Here is an 18332-nt window from a genome sequence, read left to right on the forward strand (position 1 = left end):
GCTGCAGGAGAGCAGACCAGAGAGCAGAGAGCGATTGTCGTCAGTTTATATTTCAGAACAGCCAAATAAGTTAGTGTAGTCAAAGAATTGGTAAGTTGGCCGGAGCGGATGGGATGTCTTGGGCCCTGTAGCATCTCCTCTTGTTGATAGGAGCCCGTTTGGGCATGACCCGCAGGTTGCGGTCAACAGCGCAAAACAGCATCATTATTTTTTTGTTCTTTTTTTTATGATGGTGGTGATGATGATGATGATTATTATTATTATTATATTATTATCATTACACTATGTTTTTATTATTATTGTTTTATTATTGTTATTATTGTTTTTTCATAAGGTATATGGTGCACCTGTTGAACTAATTACGTTCATGTAATTTGCTTTCTAGTCTGTCTTTACAACAAGAAAAGACAGTCACATGTGCAGGGTTTAAGGTTTCCCGCAGACAAACACACAGCCACCCATTCACACACTCACCATCTTCATTGGCATATTGATCAGGTCAAAAGTACACATGCGGCAAAAAGAGGAAATCAAAAATCTCTTTAATGTTGCTACGTTTCTCTTAAATTACAATTAAATGCAGGTAACACACTCCATTACTTGGCCACTTTGGTTTCTATGAGCCAAAATATTGAACCGCCTCCTGATGTTAATCAATCCCTGACAGAATTCAAAATGATTTAGTTCCTTTTTAGGAAATGCATATTTGCTTAGCTTATTAGTGATGTGCAATTGTGTGTGTGTGCGTGCATGTATTTATGGGTGTATAGGGGCATGCTTACTAGCTGGGGATCAGGGCATTGATTGTGAGCAGCTTCAGCTCTTTCTTAATTAGGGTGTACCTGCCTGGGAATTACTTTTGTTTTTCTCTGTCCGTCTTTCATTGTGAGGGGAGACAAAAGTGATCAAGAAAAAAAGAGAGAAAAAAATGTGTGTTTCATCAAGGTTAATCAGGTTTGCAGTGTTTGTGTTGTCAGCAGAGTGGTGTCTGACCTTGCTGTGCAAAAACAGAAAAAAAGCTTATTTAAACAGCATGCTACTCATGCTAACTAGTGATATGTCATCGTACTGGACTGAATGTGTGGGGAGTTTATTGTTAATGAAAAGGAGGGTTAAAGAAAGAAACATATTCTGCTCCAGACTGGTGAAACTATCCTTTAATTATACCAAATATGTTTTAATTGAAGAATTAGGAACATTATAAGTTTCGTCACAAGTTTAAACAGTTATTAAGGTAGAAACACGAGGAAGAAAGGCTGCAGTACCAAAAAAAATAAAAAATTAATAAAAAGAAGAGTTGAGATTAATGAAAACCAGTGGATGGGGGTGTGGTGATAAAGTTGTGATAGATCAAGATGTACAAAGATGGATGTGGACAAAAATGGAGAGAAAGGGAAGAGCAATGAGTCAAGAGACAATACGGAGGGCTGGATGGATGGATAGGGACGGAGGGTAGTAGGGGGGCGGGATTGATGAGTGGGTGGCTCTAAATTCTAACCTAAGAGACTGACTAATCACTTGAAAGACAAATAATGGTGGTGCTGAGGCAGCTCTTGAATCACTTTTCTTTATGAACGGTCCATACTGTTCATATCTGTTCTCTCTGGACAAAAACACCCACTTACACTCACTAACATCTGGCCTTTGTCTTCAGTGAAAAAGGCTGCAGCTGGCATTCGTTCCCATGTCAGATGTGTCTGCAGCAGGCACAGGTAGTTATCAGCTCTAGCTCTGTCCAGCAGTGATGGAAACATGACACCCAGGTGAGTGCTTCAAATTTCACCTCTTTCTGATAAAATGCTTTAACAAGATGGCTAAAAACTGCCATCTTGAACTTGTCAGCTTAGGTGCATGTGTGCTTGAAGATTTTTTTTGCTGTCAAAATGTGAGGGATTGCTTGTTTAAAGAGACTGAATCAAAAAACATAATCCCTTTTTTCTTTTTGTCTGGTGCATTTATTGCATCAAAAGTGCTCCATTAATTTTTATACTATAAAAAATATTCTAATGATTGTACACACTAAACTTTAGTTGGACCAAAGAATTAGTCATTTAGTCAAGATGTCTATAGTGGTGAAAAAGTAGATATACATATTATGAAACTATATATAACATTTTAAAAAAAAAATTGTTTAGTATTTAGGCCTATAGTCCTGTAAAAGACATATGAAATAAAGCAAACAAAGCAAAAGGGGAGTTATTTGGGAACAAACTTAAAACCTTTATAATAACCCTGCACCACGAAAACATCACACAATTCCAAATTATCCACTCTTCATTCACTTTTCACTGGCTTTGTTCCTGCTAAAGGACATTATTTGAGACCTTATCCACCATTCTGTCTTCTCCACTGGGACCATTTACTACCCCACACTGATCTGGCAGGTACTCTGGCTCTCCTCTCAGCTGACAAGCCCTGGCAGCACCTGTCTCACCCAATTACACCCAGTGGGGTTTGACCCACTAAGCTGGGTTAACTGGCGGCTGGCAAAACCTTCCCTGACCTCTGTCACCACATCTGTTTTATGGAAACTCTCAGTGATGCATCAGCCATGCATTCCTGATTTTCTGGTAAAGGTTGATACTGGTGAAGGTTGATATATATATATATATATATATATATATATATATGTATGTATGTTTTTTTTTCATCAGATTTTTTCTCTTTTTTTCCCCCACATTTTATTTTAAGCTTCAAGCAGCACAAGATCATAGAATCTGTTCATGTTAGAAGGACACTATCCTGTTCTTTTAAAATATGTTTCATACATTTACACTTTAAACTGAACACCAGTTACATAAGGTGTCAATTCCCCTTAATGAATGAGGAGAATCTCTAATCCACTTTCTTGAATTCAAACTTGTGACCTAGTCCTCACCTCAAGTGATGCGCTATTAACTATAGCGTGCAACTTGTCAGTCTCTCTGTTGGGTCTTTAAGCCTTTTAAAGGAAATCAAAGACCCATTAACAGTGTCCTGACACTGAACGACTTGTTGTAATCCTTAACTGAACTCTGACCCAGGCAGCTCTCATACTCTTGAGTGTTTGTTGCTCGATGCCCAAGACATACAGTACAAACATTGCTCTCAGTACTACAAACACCTTGGAGATCAATGATCGGAGTGATCATTTTCTCCTTGACAGAGGTTTAAAGCCTTCAAGAAAAGAGTGACAGGCTGCAGAGAGAAAGATAGAATGAGATAAAATAAAGCAATAAACTAAAAAAAAGGATGTCTGACTGAAAACAAACACACAGATCATGACAAGTGTCTCCTCTCAGCTGGGCTGACATCTATATCCCCATCTTTATCGACAACTGGCTTAACTAAAAGCTCTTCTGGCAGGGTGGGGGGTGGGGGGGTAACTGATTATCCTCACACAGGAAGCCAGAGGGAGGGAGAGGGACTGTAGACAGAGGGAGGAAATCAAGACACAAACAAAACAACAGGAAATGAAAGGGAAAGTAAATGAGACAGAGGATGCAGATAAAACAGTACTGAAGTATGTTTTCGATTGAGATGAAAAATCCCAAGATGTAGACTTGCTAACAGACAGGAGCATCAACATTAAAGGATTCTGTGAAATCTTACATGTAGTTAAGTTTCAATTATGTTTTCCGTCTAATGTCTACAATGCTTATATACTATTATTGATGTTATCTTTTGCAAAGACAAAAAGATTTAGGATGGTTCAATATGCTGGGAAAAATTAATGAAAAGCTAATGAATTCATTTACTTTAATGTATGTAAATACTCTGTGTGGTAAAAAAGGCAATAGGAGTGAAATTGAACAGTAGCTCATGGTACTATGTCACAATGAGTGCATCTGTTTTCTATTAGTGGGTACTGTTATCTGCATTAGAGATTAAATGAAGCCAATAACGAGGCAACATCTGATCTTTTAGTTCAGCTATCATTACAGAGATACCCCCATGCTTCATTTCACTAAGGTCCTTATTAACTGGTTGCTCTCAGGCAGAGCTCCCTATATAGACACACAATATGCACATTTATTTCCAAGAAGAAACAGGTTCATATCTCAGGCCTCTTGTAGCTGATCACATGAATGTTTCCAATCAGCTGTACTAGATGATATTAATCAAAGGACTTCTAAACCCTCTGGCTTTGTTCAAACCCCTCTACTTCCTCTTAACTCCACAAACACCACCTCCTTTTCCTACTCTGATCCCCTCAGCCAGCTCTACGGAGCCTGCGTCAGTCTTCTTTCGAGGGAGGCCTGGGCAATGCCGGAGAACAGGCACTGCCGGGGGCGATACACATCCCTCAGGTGGGCCTTTCATTATGGATGATGCCTCTGCCAAATTATTTAGACCCCGGGCCCCACAAACATCCCTGCTCTATAAAAAAAGACGTGACAAAGCAAACACATGCATGCACACAGACACACACACTTCAGTCCCTCTGCATCCTTCGTCTTCCTCTCGCTTTCTTTACAAATTCCACTAACTCCAACATTAATCCTGCCTGATCACACTTATGTGCATCTGTTGTTCATTAGTCTCTGTTTTCTGTTTAGAGGAGGTAAAGAATGGAAAGGCTAATAATTGGGAATTAAACAAATTTGCAGTGCGGACTAAAAGTCGAGGATGAGGAAAATGGTCACGCCACTATTGTTTTAAGTGCCATGGAAGTGCCAGAGGGAATTAATTTAACTTAAAATAAAAAAAAAAACAGTCTTTAGTAATGTTGAAAATTAGAAAAGGCTTGGTTGGGTGTTTGTGTCTTCCTTGGATGCCTTTTTTTTTTTTTTGCAAACTTGTCAGAGATGAAAGTCTCCTGACAATGTCTGACCTCGGCCTAGAGAGAAGAGAGCAGCTTTGGGATAGGACACACACACACACACATCCCATCATCGTTACCCTTGTCTTTGTCTCTTAACTCATTAAGCTACTTATCCCTTCCCAAATCCCCTGCTCTCTCCCTCCTCCTTGCTTCAACTCTCCCACCTGTCCATTCCAAATACTTCAGGCAGCTACATCCAACCAATTCCCAATTTCCACTCTCTCCCACTTCATCCTCCTATCTCGTCTAACACCCTCCTTCCACCAGCTTCCCCTCCAACTCACTTCTTTCCTTTCCAAAGCGCTAAAGCTCAGTCTAAGAGGAAAAAAATAAAATCCCCTCTGACCCCCCCAGCCCCCAAATAAAGAAATAAATAAATCTTTCCCATCTCTAGTATCCATTCACCCAGAATATATCTTCCCAAGATTCTAGCTAAATTCTCAGGTAATGATTCTCAGTGTTAATTAGATTTTTTAAAATAATACATCCTAGACTGATTCATGACTTTTAACATTGTTGATCCAGAAACTAATGTCTACTTAACTACTGCTGCAAAAAAACTGCTTAATTACAAAAGTGCAAAATATCAGTAGCTATTTTACTGATTCTAATGCAGCATTGACTCTCTTATTTAATGGTAGTTTAGGAACCACAAAGTTAAAAGTTTAGCTGAATATGACAGGATGAATTTACAACTTTGCCAGAGATAAATTTCATTCTTATGAGATTGCTAATAATTAAGCAAAAACTGTCTATAATGAGTATCTTAGAATCAAAGAAAATAAATTAATCAATTATCGATTATATACTCATCACATGGTTGCAGAGGATTGGATTTGTGGGTCAACTGCATCCCTTTTTTTTAGCACTGTTAGTTGCAGAAAGTCAAATGACAGGGTAGGTAGCAGTCAATCAAATTGTTAAACTAACATTACATCTGATCGTTGCTTCAAATATCATCTACACCCACAATCAAATATTTAAGCATTCATGTGAGTTCTTTCTCCAAACTGTATTCATATAAGTGAGAGAAGATCTTTCTTCTTCTTTTCTCTACTTTCCCCTTTTTCTCTCTCATACTTAAGAAACAAACTCCACTCCAACTGTTGTAGAAGAGGAGGAAAACTTCCAATAACACCTACAAATATTGTGTTAATGGATAATGTAGATAATTTAAGAAAAAGCTACTCCACATGCAGATATTAATATATCCCATGTTTAATAAAAGATTAAACGATAAGGAATATGTGTGTACTGTTAAGTAAAAGCTCTTAAAATTAAACTACCTAGTTCTGTTTTTCCAACAAACTCTTAAGCTGTTGATCTAGTTGCCCCTGCTATGTGTCTCATTATGAATGTATGTTTTCCTGCTTATCACCACAGCAGTGTAAACTGGCCCAAAACCACACCACTTATTAAGGATGAGAAATGATAGTTTTCTAATCAAACAACTGCTTCATTAATATAAGCTATATCAGAGACAAGAATGGTAAATATTATTAACAAATTGAACACTATTTGTCTAAGAAATAACTTAATGGCGGTATTGCTAATGTCAGGCCTATGATATGTGGAGTACCACAGGGCATTGGTCTTGAAATGCCAATGTACAATATGTTTAGTACTTATTTATCTTTTAATTAAAAAAAAAAACTAAAACAACAATATATGCAGATGTCTCAACTTTATACACAATTAATAATGACTGTGCTGACATCTGCCGGTGTGTCAGACCAAATAAGCTGGTTTTAAGTGTCACAAAAATAAACAACATGGTAAATGATTATAATTATTCCATCAATATTATCCTCAACTAAATTTGCAAATAGATAATTATTAAGAGTATTAAGCAAATGGCATGAGGCCAAGATTCTAGGCATTGCCAGTGATGACAGGTTTGCATGGAATAAACATCAAAAAAGAAATTGCCAAAACTGTTCAGTGATCTCAGTCACTGAAGATGTGCCACCTTTTCCAACACCCCACAGAAAAAAGTCATCCAAATAAATATTAGCTGCATTGGCTTCCACTGACCTTACTTTAATGCATACATTTAAACTACTTTATTCATTGTTGATAATTTGTGGAAATATATATTTTAACTAATAAGAATCTATAAAGAACAGCTACAGCTTTTTTTTTCTTTTTGGTGGGGTTGGTGGCTTATGAGGATCCTAATAAACTAAACTAAACTACTAGCCTCTTCCTTCCTTCATTTCCTAACAACACCCAAACCTTTTTTCCTCTCTTTTTTTAATTTTGCGCTTCCACCACAAGTCAGTAATAACAGCCAGTAATGTTATCCAATACAGTGTAGCAGATGATATAGGAATAGTTCATCATTTATATTGTACCACTCCTACGTCAGTAGGAGGGACTCATCCACCATAACTCATAAATTTTCAGACACCCACCTAGACTGAAAAGGACGAGAAACTTGAGGCAGACGAACTCCCGTTGGTCCAGCTGCAGGGAACGTAGTTTGGCTACCAGCTCTTGAGCGTGGCTCAACAGATTGTTGAGGGTGGCCCCCGCCTGTGAAGCAATCACTGCATAGTCCACCTGGAATAAGCAGGAAGAGAGGACCATTAGGAGATGGGCAACAGTAAAAGGAGGCTGACTGGATTTAAAGTAGAGAATTTTTTTTGTGAGGTACAGCTTTTCAATTCAACATTAAGTGTCAGTTACCATGTATTTATTGATTTAATATTCAAATGCTAGCAAAAAATGAGACAGCAATGTATGATTAAATTAACCCAAAGTATGAGACACTGTAGGAAGATTTTTTTTTTAAGCTTAACAGTTTTTTTTTGCAAAAGTATGCTGTTGGGATGTAGAGAGAGAAAGCTGACTTATTAGGCCATAGATTTGACTCGAAGACATTATATAGATATGAAAAAACAATAAGGTTAGATTATTCAAACAAATCCCATCTTCCTTAGGTATAACTCATCCATTCAAACATGCATAAACACACACTAGTTTCAGGTGCACTTCAGATCTGCAGCCACAGCACATTTGTCTAGGAGACAAGTCCTTAGCTGCCACTCAGGGTAAGCAGGACCACATTAATTTTTTATATTTATTGACGATTCATTACCATAATTGACTGTGCAAGGGTTTCCAGGGGAAGGTAGATGTTGGCGTGCGCAGTTCCTAAAGCTCAGAGAGGAAGAGAGCCCCTGTGAGCTTACATTTGCAATTAAAACCAGCTCAGGGGTTTGGAGTATTTATTTTGTTTTATTGTGTAAATAGGATGATAGGAACTCTTTTTTCTTTCTTTTAAATCTTTTTCATCTGGCTGCAAAAGAAAATGGTCAAAGTAAATGCTGACAGTGGACCATGTTTTTATCTTCTCTTGTTCTTCTTTGACTTCCTCACGCTTTTGCTATACATTGTCCTAACTCTTACGTCCCTCCCTCTTTCTTTCTTACCCCCCTATGAGATGGAAAGAGTTATGACTCCTTGAAAAGCAGACACTGCCTGCACCCCATCCAAGGTGTCAATCAATTTACATAAAATCAACTGTGCATGAAATAAGTTCATTGAAGGATTGGATTGTTGATGGTGATGCCTTGGGTTATTACCTCCTTGCCTTAAGTAAAACGAGGGAGGAAAATAATGCTATAATGTCACTATAGCAGACTTAGCACTAACTCTGACTTAGGTGACCTGTGTATCAATCAATCAATCAATCAATCAATAGTGCTTTATTATCCCTGCTAGAAAGACATAAAGGACAAATATATGAATAAACCTTCAAATTTCAACCTTTCATGGAAATGATGAATGAGTTGAGTCAAACATTAAACATGAATATGGAAGGAGGGTTTAGTTGGATGCTTAGTGGCCTCTGATGTGTGTTGAAGATGCTAGATAGAAAATTTACCTTGTTTGAAAGCAAAGATGTGTGCAAGAATCTGTTTTTTTTTTTTTTCGCTCCATCATTTGAATTTCATGTGGCAAACACCAGAAGCGTTGTGCTATCAAAATACCAGAATTTATACAGACTGCCAAGCTGCAAGGCCTTGCTTAATCATTCAAGAGATCAGTGCAATCCTTGTCATTTGATGTTTGCACACATTTGTACAAGTTACACTTTGTGTTTGATCCTATGACAGGATAAAGAACAAGCACTCATGGCCATTTCTCTCTGAAGTTGGTGACATGACAACATGCTGCAGTAGCAAGAAAAAAATTAAATATGAGAAAAGAAAGGAATAAGCAAGCATGTAAAGACAAATGTAAGGACAAGCATAAAAAGCAAGGCGAAAGGAAAATGACAAGCTGTAACAGTCAATTTGCTGCTTCAATGGCTTTCTTTTCAAATGTCTGTATGAGTGGAGTGTAGCAACAGCAGAGGCAATGTGTCTCAAAGCAAAAGGAAAGACACATCAGATCAAATGATCCATGTGAATGAAGCTTCTGCTCTAAAGTCACACTTTTCTTCAAACAACTAACATCATCATTATCATGGCAACAAATTACCATTGCTGCTAGCACAGATTGCATGATGTATCATGGTACATCTTGTCCTATTTCGAAAAAAAAATCTTTTTTCACTGCATTGTGAAAGATGTGATGCACCTATAGAAGATTCAGTTGCAATAATAAGTTTCTGTGCAACAATAAATTAATAATGGGACATGGATGTAAGCCTATTCTCACACAACTTTGCCAGCAATAAAAGAGCAATAAAGATATACTTTAAAATTTTGTATTGGTTATCATGTCACTGTGTCTTGGAAAAACACACATTATTTTGTTTTCTATGAAAAATACCAAAGATAATAGTGTTTGACAGGCATATCACTTTATTTTTTGCGTCAAAAAAAGTGTATTTTCAAAGAAATACTAACCAAAATCCTAGCATATATGATTGTGATGTGCAGTGTGTCTTTAAAAGGTTTGAGGAAACTGAAGAACTGAATGGAAAAAGCAGAAGAGGTAGTCCTAATAAACTATCTGCAGAAGATGAGCAGTGTCTGAAACCCCTACCACAAGCTGGGATGAAATGTTTGCCAATAATTTCAGTTTGTATTTGTAAATCAAGTTTGTCATCCTGCAAAAAAAAAAAAAATAATTTTGCAAATGTGTAGAAAAGGATTTGCATGGTTGTAAAAAAGATTTGTATTTGTGGAAAATAATAGAGGTTCCTTTGCTAACATCCAGTCCACATATGCAAAGCACAAAACAGATTTTGTGTTTATCACAGTTAACAGTTTATCACATTCACTTTGCAGCACCACACCTGGACTGAATCATATAGTCTTGTCTGAATATGTTACAAGCTTCATCACATTCATTTTGTCATAGAGGTTGTCACATCCAATGTCATCTAACAAACCACTCTGGTCGCACCATCACCTGTCTTTAAAATTAATCTACTCCCCTTTAAGAGCCTGTAGCGGTGCAGAAGGACAGCAAACTGTCTGCTCTCTGATTGGACAGTTTAATTAGTCACCATCCAATCAGAAAGATGTAAAAAGACAGGGACAAAATTAACAACCCCAACTTCAGAGTCTCACATGCTGTTTTGTGCTGCGCATCCCTTTTACAACCATGCAAATCTTTTTCTGCACATTAGCAAACTTGAATTTTTCAGGCAGATGTTTTGGTTTTTTTTGTCTTTTTTTATAGGATGACAAACTTGATTTACAAATACAAACTGAAACTATTTGCAAACATTTATTTACAGCTGCAAAATCTTTATGACTTTATTTTGATCCCATTGATCCCATAGTGAAGCTTCATCTGCAATTGTCTCCATTGAACAGTGGTCATCAAGAAGGGAAACAGAATAGAAGTAAGAGGTATGACAAATCCAATACTGGGCTAATACTGGACTAAAAATAGCAGCAACAAGTCCTATTGAGGTACAAATTTTCCCCTCAAAAATCTTATTTTACCTCAATTTATTGAATCCAGTTCCTTAACTTTTTAAGACAATCTTAACATTCTAAAGCAAACCTTAAGAAAATCACACTTTGTTGTAACTAAATAACAAAAAAGAGCTCTGAAAATTTTAAGCTTGCTTTTTATTTATGCACTAATACCAGATCAGTTGCAATGTTCTCCAAGTGTCTCTTCACAATGCTCGAAGCTTCCCACATATAACACATTCCAGACCAATGTGGAAAACCTGCTGTGTTTGTTAGCACAAACCTTCTTTGTGTGTTTGTGTTTGTGCAGCATTAGCTTAGGGTGATGCTGCTACTGTGGTCTAAATATCCCTGTTATTATTGCTGCGCTGTCACCCCTGGCCAGGCAGAGAATAATAGGAGATAATGAACTGTTTCACACACTGACATACAGCCACATGCATACATTTACACACACACACACACGGACACACACTCCTTAACACCAGCTGTTCATTAACCAAACTATGCAAACGAAACCACTGACCTGCACCTCCCCTGACTATTGGCCCCTCCTCCTCCTTCTCTTCAAACTGCCTCATCTGCTTCGGCTCATCATCTCCTCTCCTGTCCCTCCTCAACTCCTATTCTTTTACTTGTTTTTTCCCTTATTCTACCTCTTTTTTTTTACTCCATCTTCCTTCTCTCTCCTATCAATTCTTATATTTCTTTAAATTTTTATAATTAACCCTCTTGTTCTCTGTCATTATACTATTTAACATGTTCTTGACAATAGATTCAGTACAACTTACTACAGACTGAAAAACCACCTTGACCTTGTCTTCATTCAGAATCATGGAATTAGAAAGGAGTCCCCTCCCTGCACACAAAGCACACACACTTGTCTTGCTTCAATATTTATACCAGCCTCTGTTGTTGTAAAACATTTTGTTGGGAAGCAATGTTTTGGTGAGCAAGACAATCTATGATTTATGACATTTCATCTCACTGACAGCCATGTGAAGAGTGAGAGGCATATTCCCAATGAGTTTTTTTTCACCTTTTCGTGTACAGAAGAAGTCTGTTAAAAAAATGTTTTGTTTGGATGAGATTAAGCGAATTGCTGTATGCTTTGGGTTTGTGTGTTCTGTTGAACTGTGTGCTTTGTGAAAGCATGTGTGAGGTTAAAACAGAAATCAGCAGACCATCCTGAAACGTTGAGGACTTCTGTTGGGGCCTCAGGCAACGACTCCCACCGACTTTCTCAAAGACACCAGTAAAACACAATAACACATTTAGCCTACATTCATTATCTGTCCACCCACTCATAATGGTACAACTTGCATCTGAGCACTGAGACAAACAGATAAATCAGGCGACATTACTTCATATCTACAATATATTTTTAATTAACTGATAAGTCCTCTATGGCTGTGGAATCAATTAAGCTTCCAGGAACATGAAGGTGCTGTAGAGAATGAGTGGTATGTAGTTTGGAGAAAAAAACAAAACAAAACAAAACAGTCACTGGAAGTTTTCCATGTGGGTTCTCACCAACTCACCTGCTGGCCTGTAACCAATAGAATGGAGCCCTCCTTGGCATGCACCACCTGCCGGAAAACGTGGTCGAGGATGAGAAGTTCACTCCAACAGTTCTGCAGCAGCTTCATCTGGTCATCCACCTGGTTAAAGATCCATGAAAAAAACCAATCATCAGATCATCTGTTTGTCTTTCCGCTCCTATACAGCTGTAACAACAGTCCTAGTTCATGTGACTAAATGTCATATCCACAGTAAGAAACCTGTCATCACTGCAGATTGTATGTCTGTCACTGTCCCCTTTATTGTTTAACTGGGCTTTTTGTCTTTGTAGAAATTTTAAGTAAATGTGTTTCCGGTAACATAATAAGTTACATGTGCATGTGGGGCTTAGAAAACAAAACACAAAGACATGTACAAAGTCATCAGATGACTCAAGTAATGTTTGGAAAACGTTTAGTATCAGACAAAGAAAAGATCTCTGTTAGCTCAAAGCAAACAAGTCACAGTCCAGATAAATAATCCTTTTTTCATAAGGAAGGCTCCAAATTGAGTGAAATGACCTGGTACTCATTTTTGAGCTATTATAAGTACTGATTAAATTCTCTAAATGCTAAGAAATTAGATATATTTTAGCAAAAGAAACTGAGGAAAACCTTTTATGAAAGAAAAGGAAATAGCTATTTCCCACAATTCCTTTGTTTTTGAAAAATCAGTTAAAACAAACCTGTTTCATACAAATAATTAAGAAAACAGAAGAGTGAGAATGAATGAATGATGCTCTGTGGCATCAATATCTTTCACTTGTGTCTTTTCTAATTTGAATTAACAACCTTTACAATTAACCTGAGTGAAACACGATGAAAACATGTTAAGTGGAGTACTTGATGTACTTTTTGTAGAATATATTTGGAACAGCTGTAGTTTAACCATATGCATACATTACAGCCAGTCAAAGTGTAGTTAGATTCTTGTTGCAGCAAAGTTTTCTTTTCCTAAGAAAATTTCACCCACCATCTTTCCTTGATCTTTCTATGTTTTTCCAGCAAGGTCTATAATTAACTATTAAACCCCAGCCAGAACCTGGTGACGCTTTACAATAATGTTCCATTTAAACACTAATTTCAGTGCTTTTTTTCCCCAAATGTTAAAAATGAGTTATATTTTTGTATTATTTTACTTCTGTTACTGCCCTGTAAATGTGAAATGTTCAGAACTGTCCGTTTGTCCCTACAGTTGCATCAGCTTTAAGCAACTCTGAAATTTATTGTACTTGAAAGATAAAATTATTCTTAATTTTGTTAAACAGAATGCTGCCCCTCAGAAATCCAGCCTTACTTAAGCAAAAACACCACACATGGTGCAAAGCCACTCTCAAAACACAAAGCGATGCACTGTGTCAGCCTTAGCAGCTTGTGAGTATCACAGGCAGCTGTTTGCAGGGTAAGCTTGCTCACAGGTCAATCGGTATTGATCAGGTGGGTGTTTTTTGAAACCTTACACAAAGCTCAAAAGTCCCCAGTTCTCACTCTAAAGCTTTCTCATGTGAACCTTTCCACACTCAGTAAAGCACTTTGCTACGTGCCTGATTTAACAGTGTTACCAGGTTTATCTGTTTGCCCATTGCCCAAAGTTTTTGAGTGATTCCGCAGATGATAATGATTAAGTAGTGGGTTTTTCTTTCCTCCTGAATGCCAGCCGCTGGCTCCCATGGATCTGCCAGGTGAACTTAGGAAGCTGACACAGGATAAACGGTAGATTTGTGAACCAAAACAACCCCCTCTATTGTAGCGGCTAGACTCTTCCCATGCCTGACTGTGTTAATCATTACTCCACGTAGGCAGACATGGACAAAAAAAGGGCCACATTAAGACGACAGGAATGAGGAAACAATGTGCTCTTTGTGGTATTATTGGGAATAACGTGGTCACATTGGGATGTTGTGATGATGTGTGAAATGCTTTGCTGTTTTGAGTCTGTGAGAACTGTTGTGATCATAGCCAATGTCAACCACTTGCAGGGTTAAGAATGTGGATCAATGCTGTGACTTAGACACAGGCAGGGCAGAAGCTACCTGAAAGGAATGTTTTTCTTGTGCTGTTGGGAAATTGTAAAGGGACCTATTTGTTCATATCAGATGACCTTAAGTACTCATTTGATGTCAACCATTGTCGCTCTGCCAACAAAGTCAAAGACTTTATTGGCTATTATGACAAGGCTACAGATGTGGCCAAGTCTGACATGTAGTTCTTGTTGATTAGGATTGTTTTGACTCCTGATTTACGGCTAGTTTTAAACAGTGTCTATTTACATTTCAAGCAGACATAACAGCAGACAACTCACATAGCTGGAGAAAGAAACACTTTGGCCTTCTGACTGTAACTGTTTTCAACAGTTTTGATTGTTGTAGTGACTATGATTTGGGTAACTTTTTAGAACTCCTTGTCATTTAAGAAATGACACACTGTAAAGTTACCCTTTGATGGCATGCGATGGTTCTTCACACCCATAAGAGGAGTGCTGTATGTTTGTTAAGCAGCAGATATTTGATGCTGTCTTACATCATGTCTCTATCATGCCTATGGTGTAATAAAATACAATTAATAAAATATTATGGTAGCATTTTACTGCAATAAATGCAAAAAGTTACCAATTTTGAAGCATCCTGAACCTCTCAGTTGTCTTTAATCAGTTCAAGAAAATAAGAAAAAATACAACAAAGCTGCATTGTCCTTTTCCAAAATTTCTGACAGCCTCATGGACTCCTATTATCTCCACCCATATATATTTTTTGTGTGTCTCAAGCACAAGACGAAAGCCAAATTCAAATGCCTTCATTAAAACCATCAGAAAGCATGGAAAGGAGTCAAAGGAAAGGAGGGAGTTTTCCACACTATACCCAGCTCCACTTCTATTCGTCTCTCCATCTATGGATGCTGGAAGCACGTGTGATAAGTGTGTGTGTATGCGTGTGTGTGGTTAAATGTAAAGCCCTAGTGCTTCAAAAGACTCTGCTGCTTGTCACTGATGCTGGCAAGTGTCGGGGTCCTCATCAAAGGCCTGTCCTCTCTCTGCCTGCCTGGAAGCGTCTCTCTGACAAGAGGCCTAGGTCATCAAAGAGGGGCAGCTCAGAAGGGATGATGACGGGTGATAGCAGCCTAGACGAGGACAGGGGACACCCACTATGAATGGGGAACTGGTGACAGACAGACAGGCATGAGGGTGGACCAGGGGTTGGGGTTCAGTTGGCTGACCTTTTAAGTACCAGTGACATGAGTTGTTTCCATGACAAGCTCTTCCTTTGCTCTGTCAAATAAGCAACAGTCAAGATGTTCTGCCTGCTTGCTAGGCTAAAATGAACACCCACATGAAATCAATGGCCAATTTGTCTTATATTACATGATAGCAAAAAGTATATATATATATATATATATATAAACTCTGTGTAGAACATTATATACCTGTAATTGTTTTGTTTTTTGTTTTTTTTTGTCTTTCATTTGTTTTTTTGTTTTTTTTACATGGATATGACATGGCAAAGTACAAATGAAGCATTTGCTGAAAAGAGTCACCAGTTTCACTACTCCACAAAAGCCCTAAGCTAGTGGCTTGCATTGTTTAACAACACAGACATGGAAAATTTAGATAACAGTTCTGCTTAACAGCAATGGAAACAGTTGTTGACTCACAAGAAAACAAAAAAAAAACAACAAAAAAAAAACAAACAAAATTAATGCTGTTGTTTCCCTTCAATCCTCCAATTTTTGCTAAAGTAAGACTTGTTATAACTAATCTGACTTTTGATATTAAACTGGGTTCCATTTGTTAACATCTTCACATCACAGGAAACTGAGAAATTTCAGATCTGAGTAGGATTTAGGCTGTAGTTTTTCTCCGTTATGAAGCAAATCATGTTATATTTGTGTTGGGGTGGTTCCTACAAGTCGGTTCCCAGTTTGATTCTTGGACAGGACTTTCTGTGTAAAGTTTGCATTCTCTTTCTCAACCTGTTAAGTTAAAAAAAAAAGAATCCTGGCTTCTTTTCACAATCCAAAACTGTAGTTACTTACAAGAATATAAAATATGCAGCATATATGTGCATGTTTAGCAGGTTTTCATATTTATGAAGAATTAGATTCTAATTTCTAACACTACTGTATGCAAGATAATGAAACGTTTGATTAGTTAGTACTTTCTTTTCTTTGTTGCTCCTTTAATCCTACTGATCTCACTTAAAAATTGTGATCAATGAACTTTACTGTTAAGACACCCTGATCTTGTTTTTATTCCTGACATTGTTTACTGGGTAAAAGCACACAGGGACCTGACTCTAAAATGACACTTTACCATTTGGTTGTTGAGAAATTATACACATTTTGAGTTACAGTATATTAATTTAGCTACAGAATACAGTGTGAATTAGAAAAATTATTCAGCATATTATAAATTAAACAGTTTCCTGCTTCTGCTTCAACAGTAAAAATCCCAAGTCTCCACCTGTCCTTGGACGAAGCAAAACTCATTACAAAGATTTAGCTACGAAGATTTGAGCTCATACAGAAAACAGTCTCCAGAAATTGCTTCAAACTGGCCTCAAAACCCACATTTAGGGCTACTTTTCAAGGTGTGATCTATTTAATATTTAAATATCATCAACACTTTTTGGCTTTGTAAAAAAAAAAAAAGAAAAAGAAGACAAGTTGAAAAAAATCCAAGCAGAAACTTCTACTTGCAGCAGCTAGCAATGAAAAATACATATCCTCCAAGAAACCAATTTAACACCTTTATGATCGTTCAGGCGAGTGCGATCAATGCCTGGATCAATCGCTTAGCCCATAGCTTTTGTTCAAAACCACTGGCTGAGATTAATGGGATTTTCCAGAGAGAGAGGTAGAAAAAGAAGGAGAGCCCAGTAGAGATGGGAAATGGAACTGCCAGACAGGGAATGAGAGAATGAGAAAAGACTTGGGGGAAATTGAGAAAATAAAACACAGTGATTAAGAGCACATATTCCCTCCATATCTGTGCAAATGTAAATTAATTGAAAATGCAGCATTCAGAAGCTTGCTGACAAAAATAATGTTTATTCATAGCCCCCTGCTAAGAGCACAGCAATTATCATGGCGTGTTCAGTCAAAACAGGCCAATGTACTAGAATCTTTCTTCCGTTTTCAACCGTGGCCGGGTTTTGGTCTTGTGCCACAACCGTTGTTAAGCTCCGTACGGTATGGGGGGCTTTAACGAGAGTACACAGCTGGATCTGAATTTAATAAGTAGTTCAATTTTTGATGTAGCCTAATGAACAGATTAATGGAATCTCCTTCTGTGGAACCTTAATGAATGGAGAGAGTCTTGTTTTTTTTTTGTTTTTTTTTTCTTATGCAGGGGGAGAACACACACATACGCAGATTGTGAGTTTTTCTGCCTCAAACGAGTTGAACATAAACAATAGCTGCACTTCTATCTTTCCTCTCTCTGCTGGACGAGAATCAATGCTGTCTCGGAGTACTACAGGTGAGATTTGAAGCTCACATCAATGCCTGTGCGTCTCTAGCAGCCATCCTTTGGTGCAAAACCTGTCTTGGCATCTGTTCGCCTTGAGCCGAACAGGCCCTGTATACACCTGGGAACAGGCATTAATTTACCTAGAACAGCGCCTGTTGTTCTCAGCATTGCAAACACTTAATTATGCTGCGCTTGTCAGTGTACTGTAGCTCGTTTCCACTTTAGTTCATTAATTTACTCGAGGAGTCTCAGTGTGGGGTACCATCACCCTCAACATCATTTTGATGATCTTTGGTAATTTGAATTAATTGGCCACCAATGTGTCACACATCCTAGACTAGTTAATACTCTTAACTGTGGAAACACATACAACCCACTTGACCTGAGATATAATCTTGCTGTCAGCTTTTTTTATTTCTTTATTGCCCTTCCTATCATTTTAACAAAGACCAAACTGCGGGGGAGGTAAAATTCTCTGTTAAATAAGCAGCTCAGTCAAGCACCAAACATCTCTTGATTGCAACAGCATATAAATTTAGACAAGCAGAACTTTTTACAAGCCACAGTCTCTAAGCATGCTGCAGGTATGACCTTATAGGACAGGAGAGGTATAGGAAAGGTAT

General features: G+C 37.7%; 1 protein-coding gene across 1 annotated transcript in view; it reads right to left on the bottom strand.

Moving 5' to 3' along the window:
- Positions 1-18332, bottom strand: part of nr5a2 (nuclear receptor subfamily 5, group A, member 2) — a 64372-nt gene that overhangs the window by 14913 nt on the left and 31127 nt on the right. The window contains exons 5-6 of the mRNA XM_042005913.1: positions 12228-12347; positions 7219-7366 (exon numbers count right to left, since the gene is read on the bottom strand). Of these exons, the coding sequence (XP_041861847.1) occupies positions 7219-7366; positions 12228-12347 (268 nt within the window). The remainder of the gene's footprint in view (positions 1-7218; positions 7367-12227; positions 12348-18332) is intronic.

Source organism: Melanotaenia boesemani, chromosome 14 (assembly GCF_017639745.1).
Source record: "Melanotaenia boesemani isolate fMelBoe1 chromosome 14, fMelBoe1.pri, whole genome shotgun sequence".
Lineage (NCBI taxonomy): Eukaryota > Metazoa > Chordata > Actinopteri > Atheriniformes > Melanotaeniidae > Melanotaenia > Melanotaenia boesemani.